Raw genomic sequence first — 17366 nt, 5'->3', positions numbered from 1 at the left:
CCAGAAACCAGCCCCTGTTACGAAAAAGGTTGGGACCGCTGGTTTAAGTAACCACATATGTATTTCAGAAATAAAAACAGAGATGATCAGATGGCCAAGCCACTTTCAATGACAAAGCCGTTTAACGTCACTATATACTGTATATATGTATGCATGTGGTGGACTGAGGGGGAAAGTTCCTTCCTTATCATTAAATCTTTATCCAAGGTTGGCACAATTGTGGTAGTATTTGACTTCAGACAACTGTTTGTGAAAGCTATTAAACAATGGAACAGCCTGCCTCCTGAAATCATGGGTGCTCCACTCCTGGAAGTGGTTGGACAGCCATTTGTCCGGGACTGTGTGAGGATTCATTCACTGGCCAGGAAATGGACTAGAAAAACAGCTTCAAGGTCGTTTCCAACCCAATGATTCTATAATTCTACATTTGCAGTAGAGTGGTTTATGATTAAGAGCAATGGTATTCATAAAATGTGTTAATTAAAATTATCCTGTATTAAATTAAAAATATGGTGTTCCTTGTAACAATATATCTTAAATCATTATCTCACAGTCTTTGCATTGTGGAACATTTTGCTAATAATGAGATGTAGCCAGAGTCAAATTAGGCATTTTCCCAATTTTTGAGAACCTTGAATCCAAAAGGTTCCTCATCGTTGCTCTGGACTAAAATAATCTTTCGATGATTCCAGAAGCCATTGTTGTGCTCAGGCTTTGATTGTGAACGGGCAACCAGGGTGTTCCAATACTGGTCCCTGCTGCCATTAATAAGTCTAAGTGGTATTGCAGCTTTTGAATTGTGAGTGCTGAAGATTTTTCTTTAACGTAAAGGTCGAGCTGGCCGTGTGTCTAAAGGATACTGCTACAGACTAGTATACAAAGACTTCTGGGCAAACTGTATACCGGAAAGCACTGTGCCTGAGATGACGGTAAGAACAACATACACCATTTGCCTGACTTTATATTGGGAAGACCAGTTATAGTTCTGCTGACCACCAAAAAAATAGCCATTATGTTTAAGAACAATGACAGGAAGTGATGAGAACTCACTGATAAACACATCAAAGGATGATAGAAGGACGGTTTTAGATTCTGACATTCTTCGGAACAATCGATAACTAGTTATAATGAAGCCATCAGCAAGCTATTGTTACCTAAATCTAGTACATTCAATAGACAGTTTTGGAAGAGAAATAATTTTTCTGGCTGTTACTTGATTCTTTTTTTTTTTTGCAATTCACTCCTTGTAACAAATTGACTGAAAAAAGGTATGTAGTGTCCAATTAGCTTTCCAAAAAGTTTTAGATAATGCTTCAAAGTTATCTCGTGCCATTCCACTATCCACAGTCATTGGACAGCATACAAACTTAATTTATTATTATTATGTACACAACAATATAAGAGCTGCGAAGAACAGCTGCAGGACTTGGGTTTGGCTAGTCTAAAGAAAAGAAGAAATAGGGGAGACATGATAGCAGTATTCCAGTATTTGAGGGGCTGCCACAAAGGAGGTCAAATTATTCTCCAAAGCACCAGAGGGCAGGACAAGAAACAATGATTGGAAATTGATCAGAGAGAGAAGCAACCTGGAATTAAGGAGAAACTTCCTAACAGTGAGGACAGTTAACCAGTGGAACAGCTTGCCTTCAGAAATCATGGGCACTCTATCACTGGAGGTTTTTAAGAGACTGGACAGTCACTTGTCTAAGATGGTATAGGTTCTCCTTGAGCAGGAGGCTGGACTAGAAGACCTCCAAGGTCCCTTCCAGCTCTATTCTATTATTCTAAAATCACAGTCACCAGTTCTTTAATTGGTGTTGGCTTACAAATATTCAAGAGTCTTCCCAAGATGCCCTAATCTATCGGCATACTATACAGGCGGTCTTCCCTTAACCACAGTTGAACCCAGAATTTGTCATTACCCTCATTAAGTGTGGCACCACCTGATCTGACTTGATTTTACAACAGTTTTTACAAAGCAAACCATCATGGTCTTTCAGCAAATCACGTGATCATTAAACACATGATTCTCACTATTCTGAGTGAGATTTTTTTTTCCAGAATCCTGCTAAAAGTATTGCAAATTGTGGTCTCTTGACCAGGAGACACTGCAGCTAGTCATAAATCCACTTAGAGCAAGCCTCCTAGAGTAGTCCCATGGCGAGATAGGCAGCAAATAAATTTAACAAATAAATAAATGTGAGCCAGTTGCCAAGTGCCTGAAGTGTGACCGTGTGAATGTGGGTTTTGTGTGTGTGTGTGTGTATGTGTGTGTGTTGTAATTTCAAGGGCAGGATGTAAGCTGTTCCAAGAAAAGCTGCCTTTTGCAATTGACTGGTGATGATTTTGTCAGTGCTGTTGGTATTCAAGTGCTGCTTCAAATGTTTTGGGATTGCATTTGGCTGTATGAACTTTTGCTTCACAAAATCCATTCTTTTTACAGGTGGCATTTTTCTCTTGATCATTTTCTTGTTTGGCCTTGGATAGTTATGGTTGTCCATTTGGATCTGGGCAGCAAAATGGAAGCCATATACAGTACTGTTAGAATATGCAGTTTCAGGACTGAGAGTTTGGCCAAAATTTTCTGCATTTAGTAGCAAGGAAGTGAGCAAAAGAACAGAGAATGCTGTATCAGTCTCACCTCTTGTATTGCCAGTTACATGGCTTCCAACTTGCTGCGCAGCTCATTAATACTACTTATGGGTAAACTGTACATTTTGCAAACTGTAAATTTTAAATTTCCAGGCAGCCTTTTACAGCAAATCAACTAAGGCAGTCTTTCCTTGAAACGTTTCCTTAGACCGCCCCAAACATCTGGGTGTGCTCCCTCTTTCACACCAGCTGAACTCCCCCGTACGCTTCTCACAGTTTTCCCATTCATTTTTAGAAAAAGATAGTATTTCTGCTTATTGAATAAAAAATATGACAATGTATCTACATGGCAGGGGGTTGGACTGGAAGACCTCCAAGGTCCCTATCAATTTTGTTATTCTGTTATCGATAGGTTGCACATAGCATAAAAGCAAATAGCTTTACCAGCTAATACTTTTAAAAAAATCCTTAATATTCTTGCAGAATTGGGGAGTATCAAACATAGGACCTTTATTTATCTTTTTAGCGTTGCCCATTGGAAACTACTGTACTAAAAGTGAAGATGCTTGACATGGGAGAACCAAGAGCTCTGTTAGCCACAGCACTCTCTCCTCCTGTTAGCAGTGACATTGAACGAACGATTCTGCACCTTAAAGAGGTGGGTGTTTTATTAAGTTAAAATAATTGTATGTAATATTTTTAAAGGTAAAGGTTCCCTCGCACATGTGTGCTAGTCGTTTCCAACTCTAGGGGCTGGTGCTCATCTCTGTTTCAAAGCCGAAGAGCCAGCGTTTGTCCGAGGACGTCTCCGTGGTCATGTGGCTGGCATGACTAGATGCCAAAGGCGCACGGAACGCTGTTACCTTCCCACCGTAGTGGTCCCTATTTTTCTACTTGCATTTTTTTTACGTGCTTTCGAACTGCTAGGTTGGCAGAAGCTGGGACGAGTAACAGGCGCTCACTCTGTTACACGGCACTTGGGTTTCGACCCGCCAAACTGCCCACCTTCTGATTGACAAGCTCAGCGTCCTAACCCACTGATTTTTAAGGATGGCTTTTTTTTTGCAAAACCAAGCCCATCTGTTTGCTTAATAGGAGGATGAAAAATTAAATAATCCGTAATATTCGTAGTTTGTATATGTTGTATCACTGTAATTCAGCTGCACCAGTATGGTGCTGTCTGCTAAATGTGGATAAGTAATTCCCAGAATTAAGTTTTGGAAGGTGACTCTGAATAATTAAAAATGAAATCGGAATTATACCATATGCTTCACAAAAAAGTCTGTTATTTTGTCATTACTCATACATATGAGTAATGCATTCAGCATTGTGGGCTGCAAATTGTGCTAGCCTGACTGTCAGAATCCATTTATATCATATTCATAAATGTATGTTTAAAACATTATTCCATGGATTCCATTATTCCATGGATTCGTGGTTTTGGGGTTGGGTATCATCAATATGCTGATGATACCCAGCTTTTTATTTCCACCCCAAACCACCCAAGTGATGCCCTCTCCGTGATGTCCCGTTGCCTGGAGGTGGTCCGGGTCTGGATGGGGAGGAACAGGCTTCGGCTCAACCCTGACAAGACTGAGTGGCTGTGTGTGCCGGCGTCTCGGGAAATTCAGAATATTCCATCGTTAATTATGGGGGGGTGAGATATTACCCCCCCCGTAGATAGGGCTCGTAACTTGGGTGTCCTCCTAGATTCACAGCTCTCCTTGGATGATCATATAGGAGCTGTGACTAGGGGGGCCTTCGCTCAGGTTCGCCTGGTGCGTCAGTTGCGGCCCTATCTAGATCGGGATGCCTTGCGCACAGTCACTCATGCACTCATGACCTCCCATTTGGACTACTGCAATGCTCTCTACATGGGGCTGCCCTTGAGGACTACTCGGAGGCTCCAGCTGGTGCAGAATGCAGCCGCGCGAGTGGTGGTGGGGGCTTCCCGATACTCCCATGTAACACCTCTACTCCGTGAGCTGCATTGGCTTCCGGTTGTCGTCCGGGTAAGATTCAAGGTGCTGGTTACGACCTATAAAGCCCTAAATGGCATGGGTCCGGGTTACTTACAGGAGCATCTGCTGCCGGCATCAACTTCCCTTCGTCCAGTGCGCTTCCACAGAGAGGGCCTCCTTAGGGTGCCGTCGGTCAAAGAGTGTCGACTGGCGGCCCCCAGGGGGAGGGCGTTCTCTGTGGGCGCGCCAGACCTTTGGAACCGTTTACCGGTGGAGCTCCGGATGGCTCCCGACCTTCGCTCCTTCCGACGTGACCTAAAAACATATTTATTTGAACAAGCCGGCCTGGTCTGATGGGTTTAGGGGTATTTTAACATTTTGTATTAATCTATTGAATTGGGCTATTGTATTAAATATTTCTTTTAATTTTTATATATTGTATTTTATTGTATTGCCCTGTACACCACCCTGAGTCCTTCGGGAGAAGGGCAGTATAAAAATTAAATTATTATTATTATTATTATTATTATTATTATTATTATTATTATTATTATTATTATTATTATTATTATTATTATTATTATTATTATTATTCTGCCATCTCCTGAGGAGGAGGGAACGATTGTGTATTGAGCCCGTATTAGGCATTTCAGAGGAAAAGAGAAGCCTTTTGAACTGGGGGAACAAAAGGGGGGGTTAGGGTAGGAGCATCTGGCTTGTGTCACGGAAGAGAGCAATAAACATAAAAGGTCCTAAGTTTCTTTTTCCCACGAGAGGGATGATACAAGGTAAATGATGGGGGACTGACCAAATTAAGGGGGGGTTGAACCGGGAACTCTTTATAAGGGTTTAGTTTTTACAACAATATTAAGTCCTGTCTTGTATTCCTACAACCAAGCATGTCATAGTAAAGATTCCTTTTGGACTAAGATTTGGCTCCAAGAGTTTTGTCTTCCTAAGACGTGGTTTGGGGTGGGTCCTGACACTGACATTATTTGCTACTAACCTTTGAGGATAACTTTTAGCTTATACTAAAGGTTAGTCTTAAAAGTCATGATTTTGTCTCCTATTAATATTATTATTGCTTTTGTTTTGGAATAGTTAGGGGCACTTGCTATTGATGATTATTTTGAAGAAAGAAATCCTTACGATGGTGAGTTGACCTTTCTGGGAAAGGTGCTGGCACAGTTACCTGTGAATCAGCACCTAGGCAAACTAATAGTTCTCGGACATGTCTTTGGATGCCTGGAAGAAACACTTATAATAGGTGAGTCAACAAATACAGACATTTTCAACTTAGGTTAGTAATAGCTTACAAACTCTTCACAATAGAAAAATAAGAACGAGGCAGATCTTTAAAGTTAGGAACGTATCACTATGGCCAAAGAGCCACCTAACATAAAAATAATGTACTGAAACTGATGAAATAAATTTGTTAAAATCGGTGCTGCTGGAAGGGAGGTACTGTTGTAATGAGGAATGAAGACACACACACACACACACACACACACACACACCATTAATCTCCTGCATTTAATAATTAGATTATATAAGTTCTGGACATAGAAATAAAACTTGGTCTGCTGCCTTTTTGTGATTAAAAAGGCAAATACAATTTTTAGCAATAAATGTTATTTTTTTTTCTCTTTGTTACAGCCGCAGCCCTCTCTTTGAACAGTTTCTTTGTGATACCTTTCAAGCAACATCTTGATGGATATAGGTATTTTCCCTAAAGCTACCACCTGATTTATTGAAATTTGATCGTTCATTTTGTATGTATACTACTATTTTTCCTGAAATTTGCTCCAAAGTTCTAACCATCTTAAAATTCCCTAAAGGGAAACAACCGAGAAGTGGAAGGCAAGTTTATACCCCAGTTTTTCTTCAGAAGAGAGCCACTTTGGTCTAGTGCTTAAGGCACTAGGTTAGAAAGCCAGAGATTGTGAGCTCTAGTCCTGCCTTAGCCGTGAAAGCCAACTGGGCGATCTTGGGCCAGTCACTCTCTGTCAGCCCAACTTCTCTCACAGAGTTGTTGTATTGGGGAAAATAGGAGGAGGAAGGTATACTGGATATGTTTGCTGCCTTGAATTATTTGTAAAAATAATAAAGGGATACAAATAAATAAGAGGGATAATCAAAGGAGCATTATGCAGTAAAGGTAAAGGTAAAGGTTCCCCCGCACATGCGTGCTAGTCGTTTCCGACTCTAGGGGCCGGTGCTCATCTCCGTTTCAAAGCCGAAGAGCCAGCGCTTGTCCGAGGACGTCTCTGTGGTCATGTGGCCGGCATGACTAGACGCCAAAGGCGCACGGAACGCTGTTACCTTCCCACCATAGTGGTCCCTATTTGTCTACTTGCATTTTTACGTGCTTTTGAACTGCTAGGTGGGCAGAAGCTGGGACGAGTAACAGGCGCTCACTCTGTTACGCGGCACTCGGGATTCGACCCGCCAAACTGCCGACCTTCCGATCGACAAGTTCAGCGTCCTAACCCACTGAGCCACCGCGTCCCTTACATTATGCAGTAGTTACATGTATTTAAGCTTGGTTATAAGTAGTATCATATTAGGCCATGGGAGCTTCACAATATAAACCCTCATATAATGCACCTAGGGCTATGCAGTGCTTCCAATTCTGTTTAGTAGAAGTACTTTGAAATGTATGGAACATAGAACTTCTACACTTTAAAGCATTCACATCAGTTTCTATGATCTCAGATATGTGCTGTGTTCTTGCTCCTATATGTTCTTAAGCCCTCCACAATAAATCCAAATATTTTACAGACTATTTGTTTCTACTGTTTCTGAAGTGTATCTGTTAATTGACTTGACTTTTTTTCTTTTTTGATATAACCACAAATAATCTCAGAAATAAAATATGTTTTGCTACATACATATTCTTTTTGAATTTGTGGAATAAAAGAGTTGGCCAAAAGAGAAATAAATAGTATAGGGAACACTATATCAAAGATTATATATATTTTAGGCCTCTTCTTGCTCTACAGGAACAAGCTGCAGTTTTCTGGGAACAGCAATAGTGATTGTATTGCAATTGTTAATGCGTTTAAGGTAACTAATCTCTTGTTCCTGCTTTTATATGTTATGTTACTGGCATAATTGGGGATTTCTTTGTGTTACTGCCTACATTTATTTATTTTATATTTTCTTTAGTGATTATTACTATTGAATGAGCTATTGCAAATTGACCTTAACATTTTAAATTAAAGGGCGATAGAAAATGTTTTCCATGTAATAAAAATTGGAGCTATTTGACTATAGGATTTTGGATCAATATGCATGGAATATGCTGCATCAAGGTCAATTACAAATTACATTATAACTTCTTTTGTCATTGTTAGGAATGGCAAGGAAACAGGCAAAAAGGAAAGCTTAGGCATCCAAAGGTTAGTTCTACTGGTAATCTGCTTGTTAACTTGGATGTTGAATTGATCAAATGTTCTATACACTGTAATGGGATGGATGTTCCCCTTCTACGTCTTTTGATAGTGCTGATTTGATCTTTCAAGATGCTGGATTAGTAGCCTACATTTAGAAAGGAGGAGAAATTGAAGGAAACTCATATTCAATTGTAGGAGAAAGATTAGCATGCACAAATCTGTATCTCATAAATGAGTTTAAATATTCTGGTTTTGATACTCAATAGACCATTTATCCTAATAGCTGTGTGTAGAAAGTTCCCTTGCATCTGGTATATATTGACTAACAAGATTGTTTCTCATCCAGAGCTTTGGTATTTGAACAGATTGGTATAACATTGAGATTACCTTGGCTGTTTGTTTTAAGGAAAGCAGCTAATCATATCTGAGCCCTTAAAATGTTTTCTATCCTGTCTTAATCCATGTGGCAGGAGACGGTAAGTTTTTTAACTTTTCTAAGCTGCCAAGCTATTTTGGAGGTACTGATGCACTGATTTCACTCTGCATATTCATGAATTTGAGTTGCTAGATTTCTCTTAAGATTTTTTGTACTTACAATAATTATTGTAGAGAGCTGGGGCTCTCTTAATTTCTCCTTTTTGGATTTGGCCCACCTGCAGATATGCTTGTAAGATAGGAAAGAATTTAACTAGAAGCTAAAGGGAGTCTGTCTCCACAATGTAACCTGCTTCTGGAATCCTTGTTACACATACAAAATATCCTGCAACTAAAAAATTGGGTGATTGCATGATACAAGCTTGGAAGTTTGTGTTCTCACATGACACACAATCTATGGATAGGGAAGAACCTATATCTAGAGTAAAAATTATACATTGTTTGCTCTTTGCTCAACTGCGTGAATAGTTCTGGCAGGTTGCTAATGACTACAGGAACAAAATCTTGGTAACTTTAAAATAGGGCATGGCACAGAAACAAAAAGGTTGAGGTTATGCAAGTTGCTTTTTCAACTTCTGTTTACAATTTTAGTTAACTTTCAACTCTTTTCTCCCCCTCCAGAATGAAGTGGACTGGGGCCGTTCCAACTACATTCACATCAAGAGAATTAGAGAGGTGAATCTGATAATCTCTTTGCCTGTTTCACTGTTCTTCCCTCCCCATCCCATCATAAAAATAATTGCTTGGCCATCTCATTACATTTTTTGCAGACACCTATGTATTTTTTGCAGCTTCCAGTTTACACTGCTAATATTTGGTAATAGATGTGCCAAATTTTAGATAGGCTTTTTATTTTTGTGATTTGTTTCATGGTAATAAAATTTTACTTCCTGCGGTTAGAAATACTACTTACCCCCCATCGCCTTCCTCCAAATAGATTATAATTTACTTAAGGTTCATTTGACTATGGTGCCACTTCACTTTATTTATATCCCACCTTTATTATTTTTTATAAATAATTCAACCTACCTAATACTCCTTCCTCCCCATATTTTTCCCACACAACAAGACCCCGAGAGGTAATATGCGCTGAGAGACAGTGACTGGCCTAGGCAAGACTGGAACGCAGAGTCTGCCTGGTGCCTTTAAGATGGAAATATAAGACCTGACTCTGCACATCTGACTTAGAAAGATAAAGGCAGTCCAGATTAATCAGATCTGAAATCCCCAGGATGTTGTCTGAGTCATTGAAAAGTACTAAAAGTACTTTTAAAGTTTTTATTATTTATTTATATTTATTTATATTTTTATTTATTTATTTATTATATTTGCATTTATTTATTTTATTTTATTTTATTTAAGGCAGGAGTTTTCACATTAACTTTGGAGAACAAACTGTGAGTGATACAAGAGAGATCAGGTCACCTGATTTTTTCATTCCAGTTTTAGGGAGAATGATGGGAAATTAAAAACTTCTAGCTGTTTTTCTTTGCTCCCCTATGGGCTGATTTAGGCTTTAAAAGAAATCCAGTCACTTGCAGTTTGGCCATTTGTGTCTTAGAGTTCCAAGGAAAGCAGTATTATCAGGAGTTTTGCCTCTCATCCATCCAATTTGACTGCATTCTTTTTTCTTCTATCTGCATTTAGAAAGGCAATATAATTTCATTAGTTCAGAGATAAACATGGAGCGCTGTCATATGTGCCTTGTACGTCTTAGTAGCATTCTGTGTTTTAGCTGTCTTGATTAGATTAAAAAAAGGAATACATTTTTACAATCTGTAGTCCCTATCACCTTTATCAAATCACTTCTTTATGCACATGCAAACAGGTATGTGGTGAAAAATACATAGGAAAATAACAGTATAAAATAATAAAAGGGTGATTGGCATAATTAGCATTGCTGTCTCTAACATATTTAATAATATAGAAATATAATATATAAACTTCTCACCTTCTCTGGAATATAAAAATGTGCCCAAAGAGGTAAATTTGATCCTATGTTCCTTTACAAGGAAAGTTACTTTCCCATTGCCTTTAGCTTCCAAGAATAGCTTTTCTCCTGAGAAAAGGTAGACTTATTCAAGTCCAAGAGAAATAAAAACACATTTATATAAGACAAACAGTCATATACCATCTGTTAAAATGTTAAAGTGCAGTGGAAAGGGAAAATTGCAATTGTTCACTGAAATCACACGACTGCTTAATAATAATAATGTTCCTGCTGTAAGCAATTAGAATAGACTGCTTATGGGTACTTTTGAATCATCCTCTGTCATTAAGGTTACTCTAGCATCTGGTATTAGTTCTATAATGGTAGCACATTGAAAGAGAAAATACAGACTAATATTCTAATCTACTAACACTCACTGTTTCTTGTTCAACGTACTTCTACATTTCTCTTCATATTCTTATCATGTTCTCATTTCTGTATAATGAAGTGGCCAGAAGCATGTTGTTATAAAGATATATTTTTGCTTCCTTTGACAATTCTTGCAACAAGCCACATGCTACCCGCTCCGTTTTTACCACTTTTTATATGTATTAAAATGTCTCCTCCATCCTGTATCTTTGGTAAACATTCTGTCAAATGCACAGATTCAGTTACTGACTAGTTTTTTGCCATGTATCTTCGACTCCATTTTTCAGATCAAACGTAATTATCGAATTTTCAAACCTATGTTCCTTCTGAATCATTCAGCTATATAACTGCAAAGATTCACGATCTTAGTTAACAACGCACATGATATGCACACAAAAGTACACACATTCATGTCCTCAACCAATACACTTCTAGCCAGTATTTTTTGTATTATAAACTAAAGTACATGAAACAACCAAGGGGACATCACTTATTCCTGTTCGGTGTTGAACTGTTAATTTCCACGGGTGTTTTGCTTTATTTCTATCACACAAAACGCATGTTGCATTCAGCAACCAACTTTCAAATCATATTCACGCTGAGAATTGAGGATCTTATTGAAAGAATTCTCAGAGTTCATAGCCACCATGATGGCTAGAAATTAAGGAAATCTCTAACACAACACATATGGGAGGCACTAGAATAGTGATGATGAAGCTTTGGGGCTCAGCATGTCAAAAATTTGGAAAATGCCTAATAGATCTGCTGGCGTGTCACGTACACCCCAAACAAAAGAGAAACAATTCTCTATTTAAACACTTCCCTCTCCCGGGGTCTAGGCTGCCCTGAATAATAGCATTTGATGGCAGTGACAGACTGGGCCTGAAGTGGAAGCCCAGGCTTCAACCTCAGCCCAAACACCACCACTGCTACTCTAAAGGGCTGCCTCACACCATTCCCTAAAGCATGGATGTCCCCATGACCCAGTCCTCTCCAGGGTCTGTCGGGCAGTGATCTGTTTCTGTTGACAGGCCCCTGCAATGTATCTGAGGCTCTTCTGGGTTGTGTGGAGCCTTTGCTCTTGTACCAGATTTGGAAAATGCTTTTCCATGGCCTCTGAAAACTTCATGAAAGCCTGCCCTGTTCTCATGCAATTTTCAGAGGCTGTGGAGACCATGTGAGCACATGGACCTCTTTTGTGACTTCTGGAGGGTCCGGAAGCTGTGCAAAAGCATACCCTATTCTCATGTGGCTTCTGCAGTTTCCAAAAATTTCTTTCAAGAATAGTTATTGAGAGTTGGTAAACACTGGCATGTCACCCAAAACTTACTTTTGACACACATGTCATAGGTTCATCATCACTGCGGTAGAATATGAGACAGCTGCTCTTTGATAATTTCAGTCTATTGCTTAGGTAATATTAAGTAGATTATCAGCAAAGGCCTAGGACAGTGGTGGTGAGCCTATGGCACGCGTGCCACAGGTGGCACCCAGAGCCCCCTCTGTGGGCATGTGCGCCATTGCCCCAGTCCTAGGCCTTCAACTGGGTTTTATAAAATCTTCGCTTTAGGCCTCTGCCGCCGTGTGGAAAAAAAAAGGTTCAATCAATTTCATCTCGTGGGGAAAAAAAAAGATCTTGCAAAGTTGGAATGGATTGATTGAACTTTTTAGTCCCACCCAGTTTCCCATTAGCACTGCAGCCACACCTGCCCAATGGGCTATGCCCACCCTGCACCCAAAGATACATAGTGGGTCTTTCTTGGATTGCAGTTTGGGCACTCGGTCTTTAAAAGATTTGCCATCACTGGCCTAGGACATAAATATGTGAGAATTTATTTTGTATAAGTGTTTTATCTTTAAGCACCTTTACTTTTTAGGTTCTCATGTACTTTAAAACAGTTTTACAATTTTTAGGTTGCTGAGTTATATGAGGAGTTGAAAAAAAGAGTTGGCACATTCAATATGTATGTCGACACTCATTCTCCCATCATGGATCAAGAACATGCATATAAGCAGCGTTTCATTTTGCAGGTGAGAGAGCTGGTTATATTAGAAATGTTTTCAAGGATATTCAAAATATTTATGAATCTGCTGAGACTTAAGCACAGGTTAATTTCAGAGTGTGGCTTTGAATATTTTTATTGCTTTTCTATTTTAATGGTACAATTAAGAAGCATACAGACAAAACTATAGTAAAGATACATGGATTTTGTGACCATAATTTTCTTGTTTTTAGATTTTAAATATGAGCTCTTTATTTTTCTCGATGTGAGATACACAGTATATGGAAATCCAATTAATTTACATAGTTTAGTGTTTTGTTACAGTATATATATATATACATATATATACATATATACATATATACATACATACATATACATATACATATACATATACATATACACACACACACACACACACACACACACACACACACACACACATATATATATATATATATATATAGTATGCCACTTACTTCCCTCCATGAATAAAAGGGTCAGATAGATAGATAGATGATAGGCAGATACTGTAGATGGATGGATGAAAGATAGATAGATATGTAGATAGATAGATTGATTTTTTAAAGTAATTTTCCTTGGGGTCAGATTTTCCCTGTTCCTAAATCAAGAGCTTCCTATCCTTATTACAAATGTCCAAACATTATACCTACATCTTTTGCTTGAAAATATGTGATCTGTAGTTGAATGTTGGGGCCATTACAAGACTCATGCATGCATATGTATCATTCAGTAGGTGTAGGTGTAGTAACAAATGGTGAAGACATCATCCATTTTAAGGTGCTTTCCAGTATAGAGATGTCATGGCCAAGCAGCTTTCCAACCAAGGGGATAAAACTAATGTAAGTTAGAGGAGTGAAAGCATGTGACTAGGAATAAGCTTGGGTGACACGATCATATACAAGTAACTGCAGAAGGAAGACGGGATTTGCTGAGAGGGAGATGTCTTTTTTATAGCAGCTTACTCCCTCTTTACATCAGCAAGTATCGTCGGCCGAATTGGCAAAAGAAAGCTCAGGACCGTATAGATTGGAAACGTGGAAGAGGCCTTCATCCTGCAGTGGATAGACAATGGCTAAAATGATGATGGTGATGATGATGATGGCGACTCCCTCTTATTTCTCAGGTGGTGATTGCTGGAGCTTTCTATCCAAATTATTTTACCTTTGTGCACCACGATAAAGAAGTTGCCGTGAAGGAATTGTCAGGCAGAGATCCCAAAACAACGGTGATGGTATGTAAGTTAAGTTTTTACTGGCTCTCACAACGGGGTCTTAATTTTCCACATGGCAGCTGCCTTAATCTTTTGTGGCCAATGTAACAGAATTTTGTGGCACTTTTAAGTATTTATTATAGCATATGTTTTCATGGCTACAGCAGCCATAGCTGCTCCATTTTCCAGTTCATTTCAAGTCCACGTATAATAGTGGATTAAAAGAAGAATATGTGGAAAAGAGCAGAATGTAGGAAGAATAGACATTGGGAGCAAAGTAAAAAACCCAGAACCAGTAAAACTGCATGGCAGCCAGGAGACACTATATTCTTCCAGCAGGAAGTAAGGTCACACTTGGCAGAACTTGGATACTAGTAGAAGTTAGGCTGCTCAAGATAAGGGAGCTGGATTTCATAATCAACTGATATTTGCTCTGGTAATCTGTCTTAAAATATTTAAATGTTGAATAAGAGAGTTATTCATGTTATTTAATTATTACTATTGTTAAAATAATAATATATTTAAAAATATCAGAATACAACCTTTCTGAAGATGTATACTTATTTTTCCTAACAGTTAAAGAACATTCCTACCTATGGCTTCCTGTATTATCAGCAGCTGCAGTCCCTTTTCAGACAATGTGGTCAAGTCAACTCCATTGTTTATGATGGAACCAAGTAAGTGGATGTGTATGTTTTCACTTTATGCAATTTGTTTTGGTTTTGTTAATTGAGTAATCAGCCACAGCTCTTCTCTCTCCTCTTCAGCCAGGGGCTCGTTCGGTCACTCCTGCGACAGCCCTTCTGAGGTTCCTTACCTCTCCCCATTCTGAAGTCCCCGCAGACAGCTTTACTTTGTCCAAGCCAGCATCTGAGGTAGTCATTACAGAAAGTAGTAGAAAAGCAGTGTCATGGCCCCAGAGGAGCCTGGAGTTGGAACCGGGACCGTCTGATGGGGGTGGCATGTTTGGAGAGGCCAGGGGCTGAGGACGATGCTGTCCCGGGCTCCTTTGGCATCGGGGAGGTAATTGACTGCCAGAGAGCTGCCTGCCCCCAGACCCAGGGGAGGACCAACTGCAGAGGCAGCAGATTCCTTCTGATGAGGCATAGCTGCCTTCCCCACTCAATCCAAGGGCAAAGTGAGTAGAGCAGAGACAAGCTCAAAGGAGGGCTGCGGGGCTACTCGGGAGAAGGTCGCCCTGTCCCTCACCAGGAACACCTGGCATAGGCTGACTTAAGTAGAAGCCTAAGGGCATTTGTCTGTCTGTTTTGGCTTACACTCCCCCCCCCCCGGCTTTGACTCGTGTTCTTGCCTGTTCCTTGCCTTTGTTTTGCGGACTGCCTTTTGCCTTGTGGACTTAACTTGTGCTTGTGCCTGGACTCTGGACCTTGCCCTGTGAGCTTGCACCCTCTCTTTGGATTTCGTTTGTTGTTTACTGGCTTTTGGAGAATGAGGGTGTCTGCCTTCAGGGTAGTGTGGCATGGAACCTTCCCGGGCTGTTGTAGCGGTGGCCTTTTTTTCAGAGCTATAAAGGACTCTATTGATGTCTGCTTCTGCCTAGCGGATCTAGGTCATAACAAGATGGTTGCAGCTTCAAAGGATCTTGAATCAAATGCATTACCTGGATCCCGCCCAATCAGGATTCAAGCCTGATTATGAGACAGAGACAGCATTGGTCGCCCTTGTTGATGATCTCTGGCAAGAGTGGGATGGGTTAATGCCACCATCCTTGCTTTCCTTGACCTCTCAGCAGCCTCTGATAACATCAACTGTTATCTTTATGGAACAGCTGCAGGGTTTGGGGCTGGGCAGTAGAGTCTTACACTGGTCAGGCTCCTTTCTCCAAGGCCAGTCCCAATTGGTATTAAAGAAAGAGAGATCCAGCCTATGACCGTTCTTTTGTGTGCTGCAGGACTTGGTATTCTCTCTACTTCTTTTTAACATCTACATGAAGCTGCTGGGTGAGATTGTCTGTCACCATGGGTTGAGGTATCATCAGTATGCTGATGATAGTCAACTTTATATCTCTACCTTGGTGGTTTAAGCAATGCTATGATTGCCCTCTTGGTGTTTGGAGGCTGTGGGGAACAATAGGCTTGGATTGAACATGGTATTCCAAATGGCTTTGGGTGCATGGAACTTCAAAATCTGGGACTTTAACATCCTTAGTGTTAGTTGCATTATCTGAGACAGACGTGGTCCTCAACTTGGGTGTAACTCACAACTTCTGCTTGAAGAGCAGGTGGCAGTTGTGGCTAGGAGAGTCTTTGCACAATTTTGCATTGTGTGCCAGTTGCACTCTTTCCTTGATTAGAGTTCCTGTACTCAGTCATTCAAGCCCTGGTCATCTCACTCCTGGACTGTGCAATGTGCTCCCCATAAGGCTATCCTTGAGGAGCATTTGGAAGGTACAACTGATACAGAGTGTGGCAGTGCAGGCAGTCTTTAGAGCCTGTGTTACACCACTGTTCTGCGAGCTGCACTGGTTACCAGTTTGCTTCCAGGGGCAATTCATGGTATTGGTGACCACCTTTAAAGCTCTGCTTGGCATGGGCCCAGGTTACCCGAGGAACTGTCTCATCCTAATGGGATGCCCTGACCTACCTGTGTCAGAGGAGGAGGCATGCTGTAGACCCCATTGATCAAGGAATTCCAGCCGATGGGGTGTAGAGAAGAGCTTTCTCTGCAGTGGCTCCTGCCCTTTGCAACAGTTTGCCTCTTGGGATGAGATCTGTTCCCACCCTCCTGGCCTTCCACAAGAGCCTGAAGATTTGGCTCAGCCAGTTGGCTTGGGGTCCCCGTGGGGGAGAATCAGACGGGGCACCAGGCAACATTTCTTAGGACAGTTCTTCTACCAACAATATCCTACCTCACTTTATTCTTTTTTCGCACACTTTCTCCCCTGCACCTCACTTCACTTCTTACTTCCCTTCTTACTTTCATCATTTGTGAATGAAGTGGGACGCAAATTTATCTATCTGTCTGTCTGTTTCTCTCTCTCTCTCTCTCTCTCTCTCTCTCTCTCTCTCTCTCTCTCTCTCTCTGTGTGTGTGTGTGTGTGTGTGTGTGTGTGTGTGTAAACGTACGTATGTGTCTGTGTTTGCACATACGCTCATAGACATATTGTAATCCTTAGACAGTTTTATTTCTTTTTATTTTTTTTAACCTAGAGCCTTTGTAGAATTTACTCGGAATCCTACAGAACGTTTTAAAACACTTCCTGCAGTGTATTTTGCTCTTAAAATGGCACAGATGAGGATTCCATTCGAACTGAACATCCATTCCCCAGGCGAGATAGAGGAGAAAATGGCAAGTGGAAATAGCACCATTCTAAGGGACATGAGGTATGTCATTATGAAATTGGGTTTGGTTCCTTATTTGACAGAG

At 40.3% G+C, this 17366-nt stretch overlaps 1 protein-coding gene across 1 annotated transcript in view; it reads left to right on the top strand.

The window, feature by feature from the left end:
- TDRD9 (tudor domain containing 9) overlaps positions 1-17366 on the top strand; it is a 91759-nt gene that overhangs the window by 54627 nt on the left and 19766 nt on the right. The window contains exons 14-24 of the mRNA XM_081318992.1: positions 832-929; positions 3119-3250; positions 5655-5820; positions 6210-6273; positions 7556-7619; positions 7910-7954; positions 9005-9058; positions 12657-12773; positions 13893-14000; positions 14556-14656; positions 17150-17323. Of these exons, the coding sequence (XP_081175118.1) occupies positions 832-929; positions 3119-3250; positions 5655-5820; positions 6210-6273; positions 7556-7619; positions 7910-7954; positions 9005-9058; positions 12657-12773; positions 13893-14000; positions 14556-14656; positions 17150-17323 (1123 nt within the window). The remainder of the gene's footprint in view (positions 1-831; positions 930-3118; positions 3251-5654; positions 5821-6209; positions 6274-7555; positions 7620-7909; positions 7955-9004; positions 9059-12656; positions 12774-13892; positions 14001-14555; positions 14657-17149; positions 17324-17366) is intronic.

This window comes from Vipera berus (genome assembly GCF_964194415.1).
Source record: "Vipera berus genome assembly, chromosome: 1".
Classification (NCBI taxonomy): domain Eukaryota; kingdom Metazoa; phylum Chordata; class Lepidosauria; order Squamata; family Viperidae; genus Vipera; species Vipera berus.
Note: the sequence above shows the minus strand (reverse complement) of the source record. Positions and strands in the feature narration are given on the sequence as shown.